Source organism: Dendrobates tinctorius, unplaced genomic scaffold, assembly GCF_039654945.1.
Source record: "Dendrobates tinctorius isolate UK_male_01 unplaced genomic scaffold, ASM3965494v1 ptg000003l, whole genome shotgun sequence".
Classification (NCBI taxonomy): Eukaryota; Metazoa; Chordata; class Amphibia; order Anura; family Dendrobatidae; genus Dendrobates; species Dendrobates tinctorius.
In genome coordinates this window covers 93,593,020-93,613,719 of record NW_027361671.1, presented here as the reverse complement: position 1 = coordinate 93,613,719, position 20,700 = coordinate 93,593,020, and the positions used below count along the sequence as shown (strand labels likewise).

General features: G+C 46.9%; 1 protein-coding gene across 2 annotated transcripts in view; it reads right to left on the bottom strand.

Annotated features, from left to right (window-relative positions):
- The window catches only part of FBXO21 (F-box protein 21), a 35,581-nt gene extending 15,181 nt beyond the window's left edge, over positions 1-20,400 (bottom strand). The window contains exons 1-7 of one of the 2 annotated variants that reach the window (XM_073560635.1): positions 20,068-20,400; positions 12,329-12,464; positions 10,149-10,246; positions 5,097-5,218; positions 4,120-4,266; positions 2,998-3,134; positions 1,917-2,053 (exon numbers count right to left, since the gene is read on the bottom strand). In XM_073560635.1, the coding sequence (XP_073416736.1) occupies positions 1,917-2,053; positions 2,998-3,134; positions 4,120-4,266; positions 5,097-5,218; positions 10,149-10,246; positions 12,329-12,464; positions 20,068-20,336 (1,046 nt within the window). In that variant the 5' untranslated portion in view covers positions 20,337-20,400. Of the gene's footprint in view, positions 1-1,916; positions 2,054-2,997; positions 3,135-4,119; positions 4,267-5,096; positions 5,219-10,148; positions 10,247-12,328; positions 12,465-20,056 lie in introns of both variants that reach the window. The other variant, XM_073560716.1, reaches the window with a different exon arrangement.
- Positions 20,401-20,700: the final 300 nt, after the last annotated feature.

Here is a 20,700-nt window from a genome sequence, read left to right as displayed (position 1 = left end):
GGCACACCAATGCAAAAAAAAAAAAAAAATCCGTATGTGGCAATGTTCACACAGGGAATGCAGAGCATATGGTTCACAGCCTCTTAGTAACACCATATAGGGGGGCTGCCCAGTGCTAATTAGAATGCATCCCGTGTGAACAGAGGCCACAGTTTACAGAACCATTTGGGCCCAACTGCACCCTGAAAAGATAAAAAGTGCACAAAAACATATCAACTATTGGTTAATATTATGGCCATAATACGTAAGCTGGCAAACTAACGTCAAAGTTCCTTACACTTGCCAGTCCTACTCTAACATGAAAACCACAGAACAGAGGAAAAAATCCTCCAATTGCATGAACTGTGACAGTGATAGGGCCCACTCTGGGGGGCTTGGCACATTGGTCGCAGTCGCAGGGGAGGACGGACACTGAGGTTCTGTTAGGCGTCGGGTTCCGGGCGCTGCACAGCGGGAATCCCGAGCCTTGTCCTCTGCGGTCTGCCCACACCAGCATTGTGGGTTCGGTCGCAGGGGAGGGCTTCTGGGCGCATTTGGAGTCGCCGGCTTTGCATAATCGCTTGCTCTGCGCCCGCGGAAACGGAGCCCGACAAGAGATGCATGCTGTTTCTTCGGACATGCTGTATCTGTCTGGTGCTGGGGATAGGGGGAAGGAGTAGCACCTCGTTTTCCCTGTGGTCTCCCGGGCAGCACTTACCCCAGTCCTGTGCCCCCCCCCCCGTTCCTGGACGCCTCCGCACAAAAATTGGGCGCCACCAGCTGTGGGGCGGACCGCCAGCATATAAACCGGTCCAGGGGCGGTACTTCCGGGTCTGCGGCCTAGCCGCGCTCCGAAGCTGGGGACTAAATTTATCCCCCCGCCGCCCAGGCCTGGGGGGCGTGCCGCCGGAAGTGCCGTGCGGCCCGGAGGCGGAACTTCCGGTCGCGGCCTAGCTTGGGCTAAAGCCGCAGCCTCAATTCATCCCCTGACCGCGACGGGGGGGGAGCGACTCCATGGTGCCACAAAAAAATGGTGCTGCTTACTGGCGCGGGCTTCTCCGCACCGCTCTGCAGCCACTGGCCGGTGGCATCTGACAGGTAAGGGCTCCAGCCCCGGATCTTTGCCGCAGGAGCCCTCCCCTCGCTGACGATCCTCTTCAGCTTCCCAGCTCAGGTATGTGAGGGGGCCTTGACAAAATAAAACGGTGCAGGCACCCTAGCTCCATCTAACCCCTTCAGGGGGTGAGGAGAGGGATCGTCCGCCGCCTTGCAGCCCCGCAGTCTAAGCATTGGTGGAGCAGTGGAGGCCGCACGGACTAGTCTTGCGCCTCTGTACAGCCCATGGTTTCAATACCTAGGGGTGGTCAGGGCTAAGTCAAGCATTGTGTCCCACGTCGCGGAAGAGGATACGTGGAGGGACACTCGCACGTGCTCACCCGTTGATGGTTTGGGGAAATCGGACCCTTTCAATAGGATCTGTTGCCCCTGTCTCATCTTCATAGACGGTGAAAATAAAATAAAAAAAGGTCTGGGGAAAACGGCCCAGATATGTCCCACGGTGCGGGAGTGGATACGTGGAGACGATACTCAACACGTGCTCGCCCGTTGATGGTTTGGGGAGATCGGACCCTTTCAATAGGATCCGTTGCCGCTGTCTCATCTTCATGGAAAAAGGAAAAAAAAAAAAGAAAAAGTCTGGCGCAAAACCAGACGTGTGTGCCTCCATGGACACTAAGCAAAAAACTGAGTTCCGCCCGCAATAGGGGCAAGGGTGTATACAACGGAGGAGGAGCTAACCTCTTCTTTTCACTTAGTGTCAGCCTCCTAGCGGCAGAAGCATACACCCACAGTATCTGTGTCTCCCAATGAAGCGAAGGAGAAAAATCAGAGTATAAGATATCTTGTGTCCAGTTTCATCCAAGGCAGTTATTGCTTACCCCAGGCCACCTTGGCACCAGCGGAGCATGAAGTGATGAGGAAAATTTACTGGCTCCAAACGCACTCCCAAACGTTCAGCCAGAGTAAGATATAACACAGAAAGACTGATAGGAATGCCAGTCTTATTGATCAGAACCTAGAAAACAAATAGGAACAGAAGGTTAGAGACTATGCAGAAGCCAATGCAGTTACTAATTACATTCCTTTACACAGAAGATATGGCTCAGTCACTGCTTATGTCTGAAGTATAGAGAAGTAATGGCAATATTAGCAATGTCCACATCATCCTACCATGAAGAGCGCTACCTAATAATAGTATTGGCCTAAACAACCCTCTTAAAAGTTTCACAGGTTTATTGTGCATATTCACTAGCATTGTACTGGGTTTTGTGAAAATCCGCTGCTTATCTACCATTGCATGAGCTCTGCTCCATACATGCTGATGTTTCTGGTCGACACTCGGGGTGATAGTGGTGCTCAGTGGTAGGATGGATATGCCAACAATATAGGAAAGCCCATGGCACTCCTTACTTGCAGTGAAGAAAATTTGATTTAGTGAAATAGGTCAGCAGGTCAACACTTTATAAGATGTTCCTATCCAAATGTCTGATTAGAGCAAATATAGATCATAAAAGAGTGTCCCCCACACTGAAGATCCCTCTTTGGGTGCCAAGCGTTATAAGAATAAGTACTATGTAATACTACAATAATAATCTTTATTTTTACATAGCACTAACATCTGCAGCTCTTTACAATTTGCACACATTATCATCGCTGTCCATCGCTGAATTCCCTATCAGTATGTTTTTTGAGTGGGGGAGGAAACCCACGCAAACACGGGGAGAACATACAAACTCATTGCAGATGTTGTCCTTGGTACATGCCTGCTGTATGTCAGATTGAACCACTGGAGGTGAAATGCTTCTCCATAATATGAAGCTATATTTTTTTTTATGCTGATGACAATTAAGAGTAGAATAAATTGTAAAATGATATAAAAATGAATCAATGTAAAGAGAAACAAATATTACAGAACAAGAGAATGAGCAATTAGTGGTGCAAAGCTCCTCACAAACCTACCTGATGCATATATGAATTCAGAGGGTTATAGAAGTCAGCCACATTGCCTTTAAATTTCATTTCAGTAAAGAGCACATGATTCAAAGCATCCAGAGCCTGTCCTTGTAAGTCTAGATCCTCAATGTGTGAGGAGTCACCTGCAGTAACAGTAATGCAAAGTTACATGCACAATTAAGACATAAACAGCCTTCATTGTATCTTATGGTAAAGAATATGCACACTGAAGAGGACTAGAACGCTAGGGCCACCTATTAGAAGTAGTAATTCGGAATGACTTTTAGGATTGCTACTTCCAATAGGTGGCACTAAAGTTCCAGCCCTCTTCCTCTCTGAAGAGGCAGTTTGCATATTTAATTGCCCAGAGGAGCAATGCATGGCTTATAAGCCTCTTCACATTGGCGTGCCACTCGCCACAATGAAAAACATTACGCTTAGATCCCATGAAACAGTCAAACAAGATGGAATGCTAGGAGGAATGAAAACATAATTAAGACCCCTTGATTTACAAGACTATCCAATACTTCCCACATCAAAAAGGCTTTTACAAAGAAGAACATTTTCAATGGACAATGTAACTGGCTACAATTTCTAAGTATTTTGTATTACTGGGTAGGCCTCTTTCACACTTCCGTTTTTTACAATCAGTCAAAATCCGCCAGGTTTTAAAAAAAAAAACGGATCCGCAATTTTTTTTTGCGGATCCGTTTTTTTCCCCATTGACTTTCATTATTGGCGGATCTTGACTGATTGCCGTCTGTTGCATCCGTTTTTGTGCAGATCCGCCATAATGTTGCTGTCCGTCAACATCCTCAAAGATCTCCAAACGGAGCTTGCAACGTGTTTTTTTGGCCGGCGGATCCTCCAGACACTGATTTAACCCGAAATTCTGTCTGGGTGCCGGACAAAAAATATTCTCATTCTCTCTCTCTCTCTCCCCCCCTTCCCCTTCCCGGCCAGCGGTTCCTTTAAATTTCCTCATTTTGCGGATCCGTCAAAAAACGGATCCTGTGGCATCCGTTCACATCAGTTAAGAACGGATCCGCTTGTCCGCCTTTTTGGCGGATTTTAACTGACACAAAAAACTGAAGTGTGAAAGAGGCCGTAACAGATATTTCTACAAACCTGACTGCTGGGACAGGCTTGGATGTCTGCTGTTTTTGGCGCTCAAGTAAACTTTCACTCTTCTTGAAATACTTTCAATTTCTGCTTGAATATTTTCAATGTTGACATCGTCTAGGGGATTACAATACTGGTCGATAAGAACTGCCCCTGGAAGAAGACAAAACACAGGAGCTTAGGCTTATCTAGTATACCCACAGTGATCTGAAGACGGGCATACACATAGGCCCCAATTCATATTGGCTTTGTCTGCCAGTCTTAACCCCTTACAAACAACTGCAGTACATGTACGGCGCACGTTAGTAGCTTGACCCATACCCAGTAGGTAATAACTGTGTGTTAAAGCCAGTTAAGACCGGCCTCTAATAGCCGGAGGTGGAGCAGAGATCCATCCGCGACTGCTAATCTGCTATATCCTGCTGTCAAAACTCATTACAGCCCGAGCGCATCATTCTATTGCAGGGCGCCAATGGGTTGCTTTGACAGCCGGGATTTTGCTGAAGACCTTCGTGCCTGTCATTACAGAGCTCCCTTGAAATCCAGCCTGTGGACGGGTGTAATAGGGGGCTGTATATATCACAAGTGATCAGACGATTACAGGTTCAAGTCCTCCAATTAAACACCATAAACAGAGAAAAAAATGCAAAATTGGGATTTTTTTTTGGTCACTGCAATACTAAAAACAATGGTATAGAAGAGATCAGAATGTCATATCTATCCCAAAATGGTATCAATAAAAACATTGTCTTGGTGTACCAAAAAATAACTTCTCACACAGCTCCATCGACCGAAACACCAGTGTTATGAGTCTCGGAAAAGGGCAGCAATAAAATATATATTTTTTCTTTCTTCAAAATTTCCAATTTTCTCCCCCCTACCACTAAACTAAAAAAAATCTGAACAAAATTCATAAATGTATCGGGGGCCATAATGTATAATTTTACGTGTATTTTCGGCACAAAGAATACTCAGTGACAAACCTTCCATGATGTCTTGCTGCTCCACAGGCCTCTGCAGAAAGCTCTTTAATTTGCATATTGTTGCCTCTTGGCGCATAAAATAAAGGATTTTCTTTGCACAATACTTTTGGGTCAAACATTTCCTAAAGACAGAAATCTATTTGAGGATGTAAAATACAGGAAATCTTACACCTATCAGCAGTATATCTGGACCATGGTATATTGGTGGGTTCACTCCCACTGGTAAAAATATACATTCTGGCACAACAGTGCCACTGAAAACGGCCATGTAAGAGCGGAAGAAGCAAAGGAGACAGAGCGGGAGCCCTGACTGGGGGACACTGGATCTGTTCTTCTAATATAAAGGTCCTTCCATAATAATAAAAAAGATCAATGTGAGGAGCACTAGCTATGAGCAATGATGGCGCTGCAATTATTCAGGGCTCTGTTTCCTGCCCATACTCTGCTCTTTCATATATTATTTTCAGTGGCAGAGAACATGTAAAATTGTAGGGCTATCATGATCTCAAACAGATTAGAAGATTTATTATTCACACACAAGGCCTATTATTGTAAAAGTACAATCTTCTTCCCAAGTATCAGTTGTCATAGTGGTCATTAACTTGCCTTTCTGAACTACTGGTTAATTTAAAGGGAACCGGTCACCAAGTTCTCTCAATGTAAAATACTGCCACCACCTGTTATACAGTATTCTAGGAAGATGTATATGAGCCCCCAACCCCCTCTGCATAGCTCCCAAAACACAGATTATCCACCCGTACGGTGTGGTCAGGTCCGATAGGCGTCTCTGATCTTGATTTGATGCATTCCTCCTGCTCCGCTCCATCTGGATGGTGCATTCTACATCAATCACACAGTGCCTTCCAATCGCGCTGTGCAGGAGTACTTTGCTCTGTCCTCAGCAGGGCAAGTACATTAATGCGCCTGCAACAGGAGAGGTCAGAAAGTGCCAATGATCTGGAAGTAAAAGCCAGCGCATGAGCACTACAGTACTTTGCTCTGCCGAAGTTTGTCTGCGCAAGAGCATATTTGTGGGTCACTGGGAATGGTATAAGAAGCGCCACCCACATGAAGCAAGCAGGAGGATGGCATTTGTGCTAATACAGGAAACACAGGAACAAGACCAGAGATGCCAATCGGAATGGACAGCGCCATATGGGGCCATTGTGAAAAAAAATATTTTTGGGCTATGCAGAGGGTGCACACACATACATCTTCCTAGAATATTGTGAAGGTGATGGCCATAGTTTATACTAGGAAACCCTGGGGACATGTTCCCTTTAAATTGGTTATCCGCTACTCTGACTCATTTACTGTTTTTGCCACTAATGCCTAAGGATAATAACCCTGGAGATCTCCATAGACCTTGCCTGTAAATATTTTATGTTTCATACCTTTCCTATGCCCTGGAATCAGCTCTGCTTTCACAGCCACTACTTCATCTCCAGAATCAGCAATTCCTTTCTGACTACATTTCCCATCATTCTTTGTGCTGGGCTGCAAGCCAGCAGTGAGCACCACCCCCTGTAACACAACCTACACTCCTCCCCCTGCTTCAGCATGTCTGGTCCAGGACACTGCTGCAGGCAAGTCACTGATATTGTGCATAGAAGTAACACAAAGCACCAGAACACAAGCACTTGCAATAAAGACTCCCTGTTCCCGCCTCAATGACTCATCATGTTCTACTTTAATGGGATGGATGAAAATTATAATAATAAATATATTTATTACATAGGCTTTAGGGCAGTGTCTGCATAAATGTATGCACGCTATGCTGTATACGTACAGATAGCAGGGAAAGCTCTGGAGGCAGGGCAGTGTCTGCAGCAGCATGCCCAGGACCAGTGTGAGCTCTGCTGAATGGAGCCCCATCCACTCATCAGGTTCCAGAGCCAGGAACTTATGGAGAAATTAAATGACATCACAGGATGCCAAAAGATTTTCAGCCCCAGATTACGGACCAGGGGAGTATCATGTTACAGAAGGATCTTAGAAAGCAAGGTATTTACAAGAGAGCTCATAGGTAACAGTTCAATCACAAGAAAAAGTCTTGTAAATTAGTGGCCAGCCCAATGAGTAATCGACGTTTATGTTTTATTTAATAACCCAATAGTACATACAGTTGTGGCCAAAAGTATTGACACCCCTGCAATTTTGTCAGATAATACTCAGTTTCTTTCTGAAAATGATTGCAAACACAAATTCTTTGGTATTATTATCGTCATTTAATTTGTCTTAAATGGAAAAAACAAAAGAGAATGAAGCAAAAACCAAACATTGATCATTTCACACAAAACTCCAAAAATGGGCCAGACAAAAGTATTGGCACCCTCAGCCTAAGGCCTGTTTCACACTTCCGTTTTTTCAAATCCGTCAAAATCCGTTGTTTTCCGTAAAAAAACGGATCCGCCATTTTTTGCAGGATCCGTTTTTTTTGTCCCATAGACTTCCATTACGGTTACCGCGGATCCGTCAAAAAAACGGATCCGTTTTTAAAAAAACGGATCCGTTTGCATCAGTTTCCGTCAAAAAAACGGAAACGGATCCGTTTGGCGGACACAAAAACGGAAGTGTGAAACAGGCCTAATACTTGGTTGCGCAACCTTTAGCCAAAATAACTGCCACCAACCGCTTCCGGTAACCATCAATGAGTTTCTTACAATGCTCTGCTGGAATTTTAGACCATTCTTCTTTGGCAAACTGCTCCAGGTCCCTGATATTTGAAGGGTGCCTTCTCCAAACTGCCATTTTTAGATCTCTCCACAGGTGTTCTATGGGATTCAGGTCTGGACGCATTGCTGGCCACCTTAGAAGTCTCCAGTGCTTTCTCTCAAACCATTTTCTAGTGCTTTTTGAAGTGTGTTTTGGGTCATTGTCATGCTGGAAGACCCATGACCTCTGAGGGAGACCCAGCTTTCTCACACTGGGCCCTACATTATGCTGCAAAATTTGTTGGTAGTCTTCAGACTTCATAATGCCATGCACACGGTCAAGCAGTCCAGTGCCAGAGGCAGCAAAGCAACCCCAAAACATCAGGGAACCTCTGCCATGTTTGACTGTAGGGACCGTGTTTTTTTTCTTTGAATGCCTCTTTTTTTTCTCCTGTTAACTCTATGTTGATGCCTTTGCCCAAAAAGCTCTACTTTTGTCTCATCTGACCAGAGAACATTCTTCCAAAACGTTTTAGGCTTTTTCAGGTAAGTTTTGGCAAACTCCAGCCTGGATTTTTTGTGTCTCGGGGTAAGAAGTGGGGTCTTCCTGGGTCTCCTACCATACAGTCCCTTTTCATTCAGACGCCGACGGATAGTACGGGTTGACACTGTTGTACCCTCGGACTGCAGGGCAGCTTGAACTTGTTTGGATGTTAGTCGAGGTTCTTTATCCAACATCCGCACAATCTTGCGTTGAAATCTCTTGTCAATTTTTCTTTTCCGTCCACATCTAGGGAGGTTAGCCACAGTGCCATGGGCTTTAAACTTCTTGATGACACTGAGCACGGTAGATACAGGAACATTCAGGTCTTTGGAGATGGACTTGTAGCCTTGAGATTGCTCATGCTTCCTCACAATTTGGTTTCTCAAGTCCTCAGACAGTTCTTTGGTCTTCTTTCTTTTCTCCATGCTCAATGTGGTACACACAAGGACACAGGACAGAGGTTGAGTCAACTTTAATCCATGTCAACTGGCTGCAAGTGTGATTTAGTTATTGCCAACACCTGTTAGGTGCCACAGGTAAGTTACAGGTGCTGTTAATTACACAAATTAGAGAAGCATCACATGATTTTTCGAACAGTGCCAATACTTTTGTCCACCCTCTTTTTTATGTTTGGTGTGGAATTATATCCAATTTGGCTTTAGGACAATTCTTTTTGTGTTTTTTCATTTAAGACAAATTAAATGAAGATAATACCAAAGAATTTGTTTGCGCAATCATTTCCAGGAAGAAACTGAGTATTATCTGACAGAATTGCAGGGGTGTCAATACTTTTGGCCACAACTGTATGAAAATAAGCAACTTTGTGACATATCTTATCAGAGATATCTGCTTATTTCACCTTCTGAATGGAGCTTTTATTTTCAATTCATGGGTAAAAAACCTGAATTCCGTGAAAACAGAGTTTCGCATTACTGAGGTAGGAGAGGACAGTCGTCGCTTTTAAAATTTTATGGAGGGGGAGCAAGAGGCCGACACAGACATTCGCCTGCAAGTTCTACTGAAATAACAGTTCCAGTTCTTCGTAGAATGTCACACGCACCAACTGCCATCTCCTATCTCAGCAATGGGAAGGTCAGATATTACCCATAAATTGAAAATTTTGAGAATGAAAGTTCAGTTTAGGAGCAGAAAGAAGAGGATTTTAGTAATAAGATATATTACAGTTTCTTATTTGTGTAAAGACTATTGATTTAAGAGAAAAAAAAATACAATAACTTACTTTTCAAAAGGTGTTTTCTATGAATTTCTTTACAGTCTTGCCGAGGTTAAAATAACAAACAGAGCTTTCCTCTCTCAACACTGTTTTAAGCACTACCCCTAGTCTTTGCTGACAGGCTATAGTGGCGACATCATAACTACAGCACCTAACCGCTGCAACCAATCTCTGCACTCAGAGCCTCGTGCTGACTGCCTTGGCAGACTATTACATACAGAAGGTGATTGACTGAAAGAACCAGAAGCCAGTCAGATTACACATGATGACAGCAGAGCAGTTCCCTGTGCAGAGGCGGTGTGCAGCAGGAGGTTCTGTATGTGTCAGTCTGGAGCAGCATCAGTCTCGTCTGTAACTAGAGATGGATTCATTTTGACATAGACCCGAGGACAGGAAATTACTCAGAAGGGAAACACCAGTGGCTGTAACTCTGGATCAATTTTTTCACAAAAAAAGTGAAGTATGTTACACTCCTGAAAGTGGCTACAATGGCAATCTAATAAGCAGTGACCAAATCTCACAGCAACCATCAGCCCTGCAGTCAAAATATATGCCAAGCAACGCAATAAAACAAAAACAAGAACGAACTGCTAAACAAAGCACAAACATTGCAGCCTTACCCACTCTCAGCTTTGAGGATTGACAACAGCTCATCTTCAATGAAATGTACGGAGTAACCCGACGTGTCGAGGTCATTAAAGCCTTCACACGCCATACGCTAAATAAGGAGAAAACAAGTACAACTTGTATAAGCTGCGGTTTATTATTTTCTTCTAGTTGCCGATTTCTGTTATTTTCTCAAATGTGAACTGTAATTTCAACATTTTTTTTGCATAAATCAATACAACAGGCATATACAAGAAACATTGTGATAGACCTCATCACAGAAATATACTCCTTTCACCACTTATGATCCATTTCTTTCCAATCCCTTGAACTCACTAATTTATTCGGACACAGCAGCGCAACTCCCCTGGCATTGCCAGCACAGTGAGATGTCAGGTAACACATCCTATTACACTCTATAGAGAGCAAAAGGAGGTGAAAAGAGTGAGGAAACAGGCAGAGGGAGACAGAAAGATTGAGCATACTGCATCCCAGAGCTGGATTCACATCCACTGCTCAGTACTGTGGTTTATTGCCCTCCATGCGCTTGATACCTTTTTCTGTGAGATATCTAAACAATGAAGCATAGAAATTCTTCTGTATGGGATCATCACATCAGCTATTTACCTCCCACCAGCTCAGGGGTCAATTACAAATTTAGGCTATACTCACACATCCGTATGAATTTTCACTCTGAAAAACTGACTATTTTCTCATGTAGTTGGCATCCATTTGTTTTCTCATCTGTTTTTAAGAAGGAAATCTATCACCAGGTTTGCCACCCAATCTGAGTTGCATAATGTAGAGACAGAAAACCAGATTCCCGCAATGTGTCACTTAGTGGGCTGTTTTGTATAGTTTTGATAAAATCACTAATTTATCAGCACTAGAATATCATTAGAGGACTAGTAAACTGGTTGCCAGGTAGTCAAGCATATTCATGAGCTTTGTATAACCCCGCCCCCACCACGGATTGGCTGCTTTCTACCCATGTACAGTGTTCACTGAAAGCGGTCAATCAGTGGTGTGGGCGTGTTACACAGAGCTCAGCATTCAGAACTGCTAGATCTGCAGAAGACAGTGATTGTAACAAAATGACAGCAAGCAGCCCAGTAAGTGACAATCACTGGACTCTGCTCTTACATCATGCTGCTCTCATAAGGGGTAGCAAAAGCCCAGTGATTGATTCCCTTTAAAGCTAAGTACTGTGAGAACTTTTTTTTTAACAATGTATCAGTCAAAACTGGATGAAACTCATAACGGTAAAGTACAAGGTATGTCTTCTGTGATTCATCTGGATCCCCATAGACTTTACAGTTGAAACCATAAAATTGGATCTAATAGGGCACAGACTGGACACATGGATCTGGTTTTAAAACTGACGTGTGTGGATCAATAAAACTATTGGTCAGTGTTCTGTCCAAGAAAAAAAAGATAGACAGCACAAGGACCTGTCACAGGGGTGTGTGAATGTAACCTAAGAGATAGATCCTGTAGAGAGAAAAACTTATGAAAGTACAGAATGCTAGTTCATTATGAGATAGTGTTATTCCTCATGTACCCGCACGACAGCTTAGTCTGAAAAGTCACTTGAAAGTACAGTTACCCTTCCAAAGTAATATACATACACACTAGAGTTGAGCGACTTTGGCCGGATTGGGTTTCATGAAACAAAATTTGTTTCAGATGAAACTAGTCCGACTAGGGCAAAAAAAGTCGGAGTTTCGTCCGAAACCCGACCCCAATGCAAGTCAATGGGAATAAAAGTCTCCATTGAGTGGATGAATATCATCCGCTCAATGCCGAATTTTATTTCCCATTGACTTGCATTGGGGTCAGGTTTCAGACGAAACTCCGACTTGTTTTGCCCTAGTCGGGCCAGTTTCATCTGAAACAAATTTTGTTTCATGAAACCCGATCCGGCCAAAGTCGCTCAACTCTAATACACACTTGTTTTTAGGGATGTTTTTTTTTTTTTTAGAGGTGAAACAACTCTGTAGCTGATAGACCGAGAAGGCCATTGCCACCTTCCCAACTGTTTAGCAGTGGTTGTCTGGCACAGGAGGGGGACAATTACTGAAACAACACCTCTACTAAACAAGCATATGCCAAGAAAAGATTTACTTATTAAATAGAATGCATATAAATAGCTGTATGAATGATGTAAAGCTGTGAATGATGTAAAGCAACATACATGTTCGACGATGAGCGCTTTCGAGAATGCAGCCACTATTCTATGTGCCTCTATGCCAGCCCTATGTCTTGTCTTGTACTCTTCCAGCCAGTCCAGATTGTCCAAATGGTTGTAATATTTCATAATAGACGGCCATCTGAAAAAGAGAAATACTATTAGTTAAGTATCCTGAGAGTCTCCAAAGAAACAAATATATATGAGTGGATGCCATGGCTGTTGAATAGTTTGGAGATGTTATTTTGATTAATGGTTGACCTCTATTTGACAACCCCTCATTGATAGGCCAAGGTGAAAAAAAATATACAATGTACTCATCCTTTCACCCCCCTGATCTCCTGGCATCAAAATTTGGCGGGTGCTACATGATCGATGCAGCCACCGCCGGATGCTGGTGCTAGGAGACTGGCAGGGGACGCAATGCTGAGTATGGAGGAGTCGTGCGTTCCAGGAGGTGTTGAGACTTTATTTTTTTCATCTGCCTGAGCCCATTATTATGTTAAAGATTAAGCGTAAAAACATTTCAATGAATTAATGTATAACATGTGATGTTCCAGGAAATGTATGTATAAGGGTAGGACCACAAAGGGGCAGTTGGCCAACTGGGGTTTGTGGAGTTTCGGCATATGTGGTCTTAACCTAAATGATTACAATTGCATGGAGTACACAAGAATTTACAAAAGTAGACACGACAGCTTCTCTTTAATAATTAACTAAAACCACACGCAGTTTTTAGCCTCATAAAAAGGGTAAAATTTCAGTGTGTCTTATACTGTGCAGGTACCTTTAAAGCAAGCAAGGTTTCTCTTGTTTTCCCAGGCAGCAGGGATTTACGTGCTATGCAGGACATCTTCAGAGAGAGAGATCTTGTATTTTTCTGTATCAGGTCAGCTGCCGTGTACCAGTTCGGCGCCTGGGAAAGGCGCTCATGATGGATCGCACGCTGGTGTGCAGTGGATGCAATTCTTCAGAGACTTCTTATTTGTCTCCCTCTCTGTCTGGACTGTCCGCTTAGCTGCTTCTGTTTTGGCAGTATGGCTGAAGAAATATTCCTGGAAGGAGCTTTCTGCTGTGCAAATAGCGATTTATCAGAGTTCTAAGCTCCATTCACAGTGTTGCTCCCTGCAGTGTAACAGCCAGTGGAGGGATGGTCCGGAAAGGGCCTTTATCAGTTTATGTATCCTGCTCTCTTCTATATCTCCTGACAGCAGTCTGCACTGCGGTCCTATCATCTACAGGACCAAGGGTTTGGAGTGCCCTAAGTATAGGTAGGTTCTGCTCTCAATCAGACACACATTTCACTGACCCATGACTCGCTTTTTGTTAGTCTTCCGGTCTAAATAACTATAGTAGGGGTGTGCTCCCAATTATTAATAGTGAAGTTACATACCAGGATAGAAAGGCTTATTATTGTTATCGATTAGTATCAAGGAAGAAATACCCCTTTTTGCCAAAAACTGCATTATAACAATTATAATCAACAATCATGTGCCCTTATCAGAGCATCAGCCACAGATATCCCGAATGTAATGTTTGAGGAGCTGGCCACGGATTATTGGACCAATGCACGTAGAGCGGAGTCCACAGCTCTACGGGATGCAGTCTTTTTCCAGCACAGAGCACCGGTTGTGTCGATATTGTTGTGTTTTATTAGAGATTAGCTTGCTGTTTTGTTAGGGATTTGCTTGCTCATCAGTTCAGCCTCAAGAAGCAGAGGAAGACAAGCAGGCTGGATCTTATGTACACCTAAAGGCAGACAGGAGATTGCTAAAACTTAAATGTAAAGAAATCATTCTATTAATCTAATCAGCATCTCAGGGTCTCAAGCCATGGTGCTCCCAGCAATAGGCCCATTGTGTGCATGGGGATAGTAGACCCAGGGAAGCTGTCACTACAGGGGGTCTCGCAGATGAGGGATTTATGGAAGATTCTTCATTCTTTGAGCTAAAAGCAAATGTTTAAGTGGGAGGGAGAAAAAGAAGCCACATGTTTAGTTGGGTAGTTGTTGGAGTGGATCTAGGCTGAGGTCCTGGAGCCATAGACAGATGGCCTATTGAGTTTTGGAGATCGGTATTCCCCTGCTACAGTTGAGGGATTTGTCATCTGGATTTCACAAACTTCCCTAAAGGTACTGTCACACTTAGCGATGCACCAGCGATCCCGACAAATGATATGACGTGGTAAGGATCGCTGGTTAATCGCTAAGTGGTCGCTAGTGAGCTGCCACACAGGCAGATCTCACCAGTGACATAGCAGGGGGTCGAGGGTCGTTACTTACCTGTCAGACGAGGCGATCCTGACGTCCTCCCGTCCATGCGTCGCTCGTCGCCACAGGAAGCCCAGCAGGAAGCTGACGACGAGAAACGGCCCAGGCCGTTCTTGCACGATCAGCGATAACCAGCGGGGGAGCCGGTCGGAGGTAAGTATCAGACATAGCGATATCGCTGCCAAGTCACAAAAACCAGTGACATTAAAGCGATATTGCTAGCGATATCGCTTAGTGTGACAGGCCCTTAAGGATTATTGGTCCTGGATACCAGGGCTGTGGAGTCGGAGTCGTGGAGTCGGAGTCGGTGCTCATTTTGGTGGAGTCGGAGTTGGAGTCGGTATAAAATGGAGCGACTCCGACTCCTAAAATATATAATAAATTGGGTACAGTAATTCAATGCAGGATGTGCTGAATATTTTTTCATAGGAGTTTGGGAAAGTTATGAAATGTCCTATAAATGGCTGTTCTATTCCTGATCTAAGGCTACATTCACACACAGCGTTTTTCCTGTGTTTTTTGAGGATACGTTTTTCAGCTGCAAAAGCTGATCATCTTTTTAAAAAACCGCATCACCTGAAAGGTTTTTGAGCTCATAGATAATGTTTTCAATAGCAAAAGCAGATTAGAAATCTGTTCTATCTATCCATTTATCCATATCTGTCTATCCCTATTGTATCTGTACCAAAAAGAATGAAAACCGGGTAGTACACCAATATATATTCTGTTCTATCTAAATATCTTGATTATTGGATCATAAAAATGATTAAATGTCTGAGGTTCACATTGTACTACAATAAATTTTTCACTCAAATATAAGCAATATGTGTGGGAGTCGGAGTCGTGGAGTCGGTGTAAGGGAAATTGAGGAGTCGGAGTCGCAGGTTTGGCTTACTGACTCCACAGCCCTGCTGGATACATGGACGTTGGTTGTGTTATTTGTCTGGAGGTGCCTGGACAGTGATTACAGACTATAATGGCAGAAGATACGAAATCTGTGAGCCAATCAAAAGTCAGGAGACAGCGAGTATTGCCTGGCACAGGGATCTTGTGGACTGGGGGCAATGTATTTTGGCCATTTACCTGGATTTATGGTAAAACCATGGATGTGAGGAATAAAACAAAGTTGCATCGTTAACCAGCTAAGTGGATCATTACAAGCCACAACCTCAGATCTTCACATAATGCATCAAACATAGATAACCCCATAACTGTGTCAACTGTAGAACCCCACATAAGAGCACCATCCAGAATATATATACTTCTCAAAAAAATAAAGGGAACACTAAAATGCCACATCCTACACATCACTGATTGAAATATTCCAGTTGCAAATCTTTATTCACTATATAGTGGAATGTGTAGAGAACAAAAATAATCTATGTAAATCAAAATTAATATCCCACTGGGGTCTGGATTTGGAATGATACTCAAAATCAAAGTGGGAAATCATATTACAGATTGATCCAACTTCAGTGGAAATGCCTCAATACAAGGAAAAGATGCTCAGTAGTGTGTGTGGCCTCCAGGTGCCTGTATGACCTCCCTACAACACCTGGGCAAGCTCCTGATGAGGTGGTGGATATTTTCCTGAGGATCTCATCCCAGACCTGGTTTAATCCAGTCAACTCCTGGACAGTCTGTGGTGCAACATGACGATGATGGATGGAACAAGACATGATGTCCCAGAGGTGGTTGATTGGATTTAGGTCTGGGGAACGGGCAGCACAGTTCATCACCGCTTTTGTCAATCGTCATGCAAGGAACTGCTGACACACTTCGGCCACATAAGGCCTAGCATTGTCATGCATCAGAAGGAACTCAGGGCCCAGTGAACCTGCATATGGTCTCATAATGGGTCTGAGGATCTCATTCCACTACCTAATGGCAGTCAGGGCACCTCTGGCTAGCACATTTGGAAGGCTGTGCGGCTCGCCAAAGAAATGCCTCCCCACACCATTATTGACCCACTGCCAAACCTGTCATGCTGGTGAATGTTGCAGACAGCAGAATGTTCTCCATGTCATCTCCAGCCTCTGCCACGTCTGTCACATGTGCTCATTGTGAACATGCTCTCATCAGTGAAGAACACAGGGCTCCAATGTCAAATCTGCCAATCTTGGTGTTCTTTGGCAAATGCCAATCGCCCTGCACAGTGTTGGGCTGTAAGCACAACCCCCATCTGTGGGCGTCGGATCCTCATATCACCCTCATGGAGTCTGTTTCTGACAGTTTGAGCAGACACATGGATGTTAGTGGCCTGCTGGAGGCAATTTTGCAGGCCCTGGCACTGCTCCTCCTTGCACAAAGGAGGAGGTAGAGGTCCTGCTGCTGGGTTATTGCCCGCGTACAGCCCCCCCTTCCATGTCTCCTGGTGTATGGGCCTGTCTCCTGTTATCTGCTCCTGTAAGTACAAAATGTGTAGGCTTCTTCTTGTTTTTCAATTCAGGTTGCTGGTGCACTGTGGGTGGTCCGGAACACCAGTCATTCATCTGTCAATCTGTCCATCCAGTGATGCCAATCTGTGAAGCAGAGGAGTACCTGGGTGGCCATATTGACAGAGGAAAGGTGCTCTGGACCACCCACATTATTTCCAGGAGGCGCAGCCAACATCACCGCACTGACATGGGGGGGGCTCCCACGAGGAGCAGCCGACATCACTGTACTGACATGGGGGGGGGGGCTGCCAGGAGGAGTAGCCGACATCACCGTACTCACATGAGTGGGCTCCCAGGAGAAGCAGCCGACATCACCGTACTCACATGGGTGGGCTCCCAGGAGAAGCAGCCGACATCACCGTACTCACATGGGTGGGCTCCCAGGAGAAGCAGCCGACATCACCGTACTCACATGGGTGGACTCCCAGGAGAAGCAGCCGACATCACCGTACTCACATGGGGGGGCGGCTCCCAGGAGAAGCAGCCGACATCACCGTACTCACATGGGGGGGCGGCTCCCAGGAGAAGCAGCCGACATCACCGTACTCACATGGGGGGGCGGCTCCCAGGAGAAGCAGCCGACATCACCGTACTCACATGGGGGGCGGCGGCTCCCAGGAGAAGCAGCCGACATCACCGTACTCACATTGGGGGGGCGGCTCCCAGGAGAAGCAGCCGACATCACCGTACTCACATTGGGGGGGCGGCTCCCAGGAGAAGCAGCCGACATCACCGTACTCACATTGGGGGGGCGGCTCCCAGGAGAAGCAGCCGACATCACCGTACTCACATGGGGGGCGGCTCCCAGGAGAAGCAGCCGACATCACCGTACTCACATGGGGGGCGGCGGCTCCCAGGAGAAGCAGCCGACATCACCGTACTCACATGGGAGGCTGCGGCTCCCAGAAGCAGCCGACATCACCGTACTCACATGGGGGGCGGCGGCTCCCAGGAGAAGCAGCCGACATCACCGTACTCACATGGGGGGGCGGCGGCTCCCAGGAGAAGCAGCCGACATCACCGTACTCACATGGGAGGCTGCGGCTCCCAGGAGAAGCAGCCGACATCACCGTACTCACATGGGGGGCGGCGGCTCCCAGGAGAAGCAGCCGACATCACCGTACTCACATGGGAGGCTGCGGCTCCCAGGAGAAGCAGCCGACATCACCGTACTCACATGGGGGGCGGCGGCTCCCAGGAGAAGCAGCCGACATCACCGTACTCACATGGGGGGGCAGCTCCCAGGAGAAGCAGCCGACATCACCGTACTCACATGGGGGGGCGGCTCCCAGGAGAAGCAGCCGACATCACCGTACTCACATGGGGGGCGGCGGCTCCCAGGAGAAGCAGCCGACATCACCGTACTCACATTGGGGGGGCGGCTCCCAGGAGAAGCAGCCGACATCACCGTACTCACATGGGGGGCGGCGGCTCCCAGGAGAAGCAGCCGACATCACCGTACTCACATGGGGGGCGGCGGCTCCCAGGAGAAGCAGCCGACATCACCGTACTCACATGGGAGGCTGCGGCTCCCAGGAGAAGCAGCCGACATCACCGTACTCACATGGGGGGCGGCGGCTCCCAGGAGAAGCAGCCGACATCACCGTACTCACATGGGGGGCGGCGGCTCCCAGGAGAAGCAGCCGACATCACCGTACTCACATGGGGGGCGGCGGCTCCCAGGAGAAGCAGCCGACATCACCGTACTCACGTGGGGGGCGGCGGCTCCCAGGAGAAGCAGCCGACATCACCGTACTCACGTGGGGGGCGGCGGCTCCCAGGAGAAGCAGCCGACATCACCGTACTCACGTGGGGGGCGGCGGCTCCCAGGAGAAGCAGCCGACATCACCGTACTCACGTGGGGGGCGGCGGCTCCCAGGAGAAGCAGCCGACATCACCGTACTCACGTGGGGGGCGGCTCCTAGGAGAAGCAGCCGACATCACCGTACTCACATGGGGGGGCGGCTCCCAGGAGAAGCAGCCGACATCACCGTACTCACATGGGGGGCGGCTCCCAGGAGAAGCAGCCGACATCACCGCACTCACATGGGGGGCGGCTCCCAGGAGAAGCAGCTGACATCACTGTACTCACATGGGGGCTCCCAGGAGGAGCAGCCGAAATCACCACACTGACATGGGGGGGCTCCCAGGAGGAGCAGCCGAGATCACCACACTGACATGGGGGGGCTCCCAGGAGGAGCAGCTGACATCACCGTACTGACATGGAGGGCTCCCAGGAGGAGCAGCCGATATCAGTGTACTGACATGGGAGGCTCCGACTTCACCGTAGTGACATGGGGTGGCTTCCAGTGGGAGCAGCTGACATCACTGTACTGACATTGAAGGCTCCCAGGAGGAGCAGCTGACATCACCGTACTGACATTGAGGGCTCCCAGGAGGAGCAGCAGATATCAGTGTACTGACATGGGAGGCTCCGACTTCACCGTAGTGACATGGGGTGGCTTCCAGTGGGAGCAGCTGACATCACTGTACTGACATTGAAGGCTTCCAAGAGGAGCAGCTGACATCACCGTACTGACATTGAGGGCTTCCAGGAGGAGCAAGGCACCATCATCGTATGGATATTGGGGCTTCGAGTAGGAGCAACCGAAATCACTGTAGTGACATGGGGGCTCTCAGGAAGAGCAGCCAGCATCACTTTACTGACATCAAGGGCTTCCAGGAGGAGCAGCTGACATCAACGTACTGACATTGAGCGCGCTCAGGAAGAGCAGCCAACATCACCATAGTGACATGGGGGCTTCCAGGAGGAGCAGGCACCATCACCGTATGGATATTGGGGCTTCAAGTAGGAGCAGCCGCCATCACAGCATCACAATACTGCCATGAGTGTTTTCCGCTGGAGCAGCCATCACAGCACTGATACTAGCGCTGACAGGAAGAGCAGCAGCCAGCACTGTACTGCTATCAGGACATGAGGGGTACCGGCAAGGAGGAGACGCCTCCATGTCACCTGCCACTATCATGGAAACAGGCGCAGGGCTCTCCATACCGCATCATACTGACCTATCACTCACCGGGCACACAGCTGCCTCCGCCATACTTTGCCCCGAGCAGCACACAGGTCTCGCAGCCGCCGGCAGGTACAGGTGACACTAACGATGTCCTTGCAGCCCAGGCCCTCGCAGCACAGGACGAGCTCCAGGACTTCCCCGGGGAGAGACAGAAGCCCCGGGCACTGCGGCAGGATCCGCCGCTCATCACTGGGACAATCTCCGCCGTCCGCGGCAGCTGCGCCACCTTCCTCACTGTCCGCTCTCCTGTCACCTGACAGGGAAGCCGCCATATCGTGTTTACATGGGTGACGCGTTAGTCCTGCGCCAGAGATGTCGCACAGCGATGATGTCTGCAGTGACCTCACGATGGGGCGTGGCCTCGGAGTGCTGCACATAGAGCATTTCAGGATGTATGAACAGTGCGGGGTGCAGGGCTCGGCTGCTCTCCAGGCGGGGCTGTGCGATAATAATAATAATAATAATAATACATTTTATTTCTATAGCGCCGACATATTCCGCAGCACTTTACATTTCAGAGGGGACTTGTACAGACAATAGACATTACAGCATAACAATAATCACATAGATCATAACAGATACCAAGAGGAATGAGGGCCCTCCCGCAATGTGCCATGAGCCGATCCTCATTTTGTA